This window comes from Sinocyclocheilus rhinocerous, unplaced genomic scaffold, assembly GCF_001515625.1.
Source record: "Sinocyclocheilus rhinocerous isolate Xijiao unplaced genomic scaffold, SAMN03320098_v1.1 scaffold1647, whole genome shotgun sequence".
Taxonomy (NCBI): Eukaryota; Metazoa; Chordata; class Actinopteri; order Cypriniformes; family Cyprinidae; genus Sinocyclocheilus; species Sinocyclocheilus rhinocerous.
The window spans coordinates 82,293-86,805 of NW_015646364.1; the positions used below are offsets into that span (position 1 = coordinate 82,293).

At 44.8% G+C, this 4,513-nt stretch overlaps 1 protein-coding gene across 1 annotated transcript in view; it reads right to left on the reverse strand.

Moving 5' to 3' along the window:
• The window catches only part of LOC107707612 (mitogen-activated protein kinase kinase kinase kinase 4-like), a 71,801-nt gene that overhangs the window by 8,042 nt on the left and 59,246 nt on the right, over window positions 1–4,513 (reverse strand). The window contains exons 21-24 of the mRNA XM_016511690.1: window positions 3,160–3,294; window positions 2,960–3,060; window positions 1,054–1,203; window positions 808–967 (exon numbers count right to left, since the gene is read on the reverse strand). Coding sequence (XP_016367176.1) covers window positions 808–967; window positions 1,054–1,203; window positions 2,960–3,060; window positions 3,160–3,294 — 546 coding nt within the window. The remainder of the gene's footprint in view (window positions 1–807; window positions 968–1,053; window positions 1,204–2,959; window positions 3,061–3,159; window positions 3,295–4,513) is intronic.

Sequence of the window (4,513 nt, forward strand, 5' to 3'; positions counted from 1 at the left end):
GCTGCTCAAGAAACATTTCTGATTATTATCAATGTTGAAAACAGGTTTTCAGGATTCTTTGATGAATAGAAAGATCCAAAGATCAGCATTTATCTGAAATAAAAAGCTTTTGTAACATACACTTTTCCATTCAAAAGCTTGGAGTCAGTATCATTTTTTATTTTTTTTGGGAAAGAAATTATAGAAATTAATACTTTTATTGAGCAAGGATGCTTAAAATGGATCAAAAGTGATAATAAAGGCATTTATAATGTTACAAAAGATTTCTATTTCAGATAAATAGTGTTCATATCGATATCGAAATTCTATCGTATCGACCGAAATTAAGAAATATATCGTGACATGAATTTTGGCCATATCGTCCAGCCCTAGTTTAGAGACAGATGGTCAGTCAGACAGTCAGAAGAGAGAAAGATAATAACAGTTTTCTCTATGTACGATGTTAACGGCTAGGCTGAACTCTTACTTTACAGCGGCTGCTGTGACCCACCTTTGCTTTCTGTGCATTACAGTATCTGTGTTGTTGTTTTATGTTGTATCTGAAATGAGCAACCTGATTCTGCACTGAACCGCTGTGCCAATCCATCACGTGTACTTTACTTTCCCAGAATCTGACAAACATGGAAATCATGACACTGGTCACAGGTGGTTTGGATCAAGCCTACAGCAGCTGGCCTGTGTTGAGCATGCTCTGACAGAAGAGATGTGTGACTTCACGTAACGCAGTGCAGCTCAAGTATAACGACTGCTGCAGCTGGACTCTGACTGGCAGCTGTTGGCTAATAACACAGGACTGCAGGAACGCACCGACGGAGGTGGGCATCTCGCCCCACTGCAGCACCACGTCTTTAGTGATGCGGCCGTAGGTGTTGACATACACGCCCTCGTCCTCGTAGCACAACAGCAGCTCGATGCCGTCCGTGTTGGGCAGGATGATGATGGCGTGCGACTGGATGCTGCTCTGGATCTAGAAGCAATGGAGAGAGAGAAGGTGAAGGGTCAGGAGCACAGCTCAGATGAACAAGCTCAATGCTCTTCTCCATCACTACATACGTGAGTCGGCAGATAGATGTCGTAGACGGCTCCCGAGTCCACATCCACGGCATGAAAGCCAGAGCAGGACCCGTAGATGACCTTTAACCTTTGGCCTTCTTCAACCGTGAGGTCAACCAGCAGCGGCTTGTGCACCAGATCACCGAAGGACTGCCACACAGAGAGGAAAACGCCTCCGGTTATCCACTCAGCTATGAGGCCCATTCACACCCGGAACAAGAACTAGAACCATAACTACATTAGCTTGATGTGTTTATCATGAAGCGCGCTCAGGCTCCTTACAGTCAGCTGGATGCTGACCGGCTGCCAATGTTTTCATCATTTATCAGCTGGAACAATCGCTCTGAAAGTGACTGCAGTGATATTGTGCCTCTGTGTAGTTGCTGTTAAAGTCGCTGCACGCTAACTTCCTCAAACGAAGAGTGCTGGGCCCGGCTGCAGGAAAGCCCTCAAGCTAAGAAATCCCTTAGTTATAAGGTTAACACAGTTATAACCCTTAGTGAAACTTGGGTTGCAAGAAAATTCCTAAGGGTCTTAAGGAACCTTAAGGCTGCCATTAAGTATTCCCCTTAATTATCGAAGTGTTCCCTTAAGTGTTGCTACAAAGTCCTTAGTAACCATTTCTCCTTAATAAATTTAAAGGGGTCATAGGATGCCCATTTTCCACAAGTTGATATGATTCTTTAGGGTCTTAATGAAAAGTCTGTAACATAGTTTGGTTAAAATGTCTCAATGGTAGTGTAAAAACACCTTTTTTACCCTGTCAAAAACAGCTTGTTTCAGATCAAGCCGTTTTGTAGCATTTTCCTTTAAATGTTAATGAGCTATGCTGACCCCGCCCCTCTCTTCCAAGTTTACTTTAGCCGCATTCATCGTGAAACTTGCTAATTAGCACATTATTAGGAAAGGCGATTTGCAAAGAAACAAAGCGGTTTCCTTGGTAACGACTGTACACAAAGCAGCACAGAAACGGGCAGCGCTCATGTTTATTTAATGTTTGTTCGTGTTTTAGTTGGTTAGGTTTGTATTTCGTTATGTTCTGTTTATTGTCATATCTATGTTTATTGTGAGATGTGGTAACTATAGTAACCGCGGCGCCCATTGCCGTATGTGGTCAGAAACTACCGTGAAACGCTTAGTATAAACACTTAGGTAAGGGTGACAGTTAAGACGTTTGTTGCAACGCTCCTAAAGAAATCCCTTACCTCCGGGAATTTTTAAGGGTGACAAGACGTTTGTTGCAACGCTCCTAAAGAAATCCCTTACCTCCGGGAATTTTTTCCCCTCAGGGATACTCCTAAGTCAAATTACTTAAGGACTTTCATGCAACCGGGCCCTGGTCTCTGGAAAACCTCACTCATAGCATAAAACCTCATGAACAATTAATGCAGACAATTTCATACCTGGAAGACCAAGCCCCCCCCAAATCCCTAAATGAACTATTTTTATCAAATTAAAAAGAATGCATGCTAACACTGGCTCTCATTCACTAGCAACTGTGTGAGTAGAAGTTGTACACTTATGTTGCAAAATTTCCACCAGAATAATGGTTGCAAACACACATAAACATGTTCTCATGAATGCCACACATTCTAATGCACAGAACAAATCACGTGAAGTCACTGCGCTGGGTGTCATTTAAGCAATAACTTCACTCTGTGAATGTCTGCAGACCGTGGAACTCCATGCAGCTTCTGTATTTAACCAACCCTATAAACAGACTCCTCTGAATCATTTCATATGTTTTAGCGAAGACCAGAAAAGTGTTTGTTTGTGGTCAGTAATCGTGTAGAAGCTTTGCGCTTGTGCTCACTGTTAGTCTAGGCTCTAAGTGGCGTCCTCAGAAGTGTGCGGTGAAGAGCGAGACAGCTCAGAACAGCACTCACGCTCATGTCAGCTTATTCACCTTGAAAGCCATGAATTTATGGTAGGGTTTGGGAGCCCAGGCGTACACCTCGACTGAATTCTTCAGAGCCAGAACCAAGAACTTGATCCTCTCGTACTTCACTACAGACCAAACACAGCACCAGACGAGCAGATCAATGCCTGAGTAAGGAGCAGAAATAGCACAGCTATGATATGATATGAAGAGATATGACCACGCACCGACGTTGTAGTGCACACAGCCCTCGAGGTCTCCTACGGTGGTCCAGCCCTGCTTCTTCTCCACCTCAGGGTCATTGTGGAGGATCTTGTTCCTCAGCCAGGACAGATAGTACACACGCAATTTATTCTTCTTCCCTACAACAAAACAAAGAGAAGTACTTGAGTTCTCTTGCTCTTCTGGTCCAGACCACACTCGTCTGAATCAGTGGTGTGTGCGCTCGCTGTACGAGCTGATTTACTCTGAGAGCTGATGAGATCCGCTGTGGTTCCCACGAGCTGTTTTGGGTAGCTTTACATGTCTTTGCTCTGTGTTGTGTGTACAGTACAGTCAGGCCACAACAGTTCGTTTGGAAGTGTTTGCTGATTCTTGCGAGTTATGCCCAATATTATGGGAGAATTATCGGAATCGGCTGATAAAGGCTTAAAATTTAAATATCGGCATCGGCCCGATTTGAACAATTATGCCAATGTGCCTTGCAGATCTGAAGCCAGTCTAAATAACTAAAGGGCTTCAGCTTCATGTTTCAGCATCTGGGAGAATGCAGCTTCTCAGCAGCTTGATCTGGATCTGAAGAGTGTCATGAAGGCTTCTTGAATGCCACAGCTGTTTTAAAAGCATCTGTGTGTGTAATGGAATATTTCACCATGTCTAAACCTGATAAACTACAGCATGTGTCAGCGCATTTTGTATAAAACAGCATTTGCACAATTTCTCTGCTTTAAACGGATTACAGTTTCCACATCACACGTGTCACATCAGTGTGTGAGTGTGTGTGTGTGTGTGCGTGCGTGAGCGTGTGTGCGTGCGTGAGCGTGTGTGTTTGTGCGTGCGTGAGTGAGCGTGTGTGTGAGTGTGTGTGTGTGCGTGTGTGAGTGTGAGTGTGTGTGAGTGTGAGCGTGTGTGTGTGCGTGTGTGAGAGTGTGTGTGTGTGAGTGAGTGTGTGTGAGTGCGTTCGTGTGTGTGCGCGTGTGTGTGAGTGTGTGCGTGAGTGAGCGTGTGTGTGAGTGTGTGCGTGAGTATGAGAGTGTGTGTGTGTGAGTGAGTGTGCGTGAGTAAGTGTGAGTGTGTGAGTGAGTTTGTGTGCGTGAGTGTGTGTGTGAGTGTGCGTGTGTGTGTGTGTGTGCGCGTGCGTGTGTGTGAGTGTGTGCGTGAGTGTGAGAGTGTGTGTGTGTGTGAGTGTGCGTGAGTGAGTGTGAGAGTGAGTGAGTGTGAGTGCGTGTGTGTGCGTGTGTGAGTGCGAGTGAGAGTGAGTGAGTGAGTGCGTGTGTGTGTGCGCGTGTGTGCAAGAGTGAGAGTGAGTGTACAGGTTTATATATCCTGGTGGGGACTTAAACCTGAATACACACAGACTCA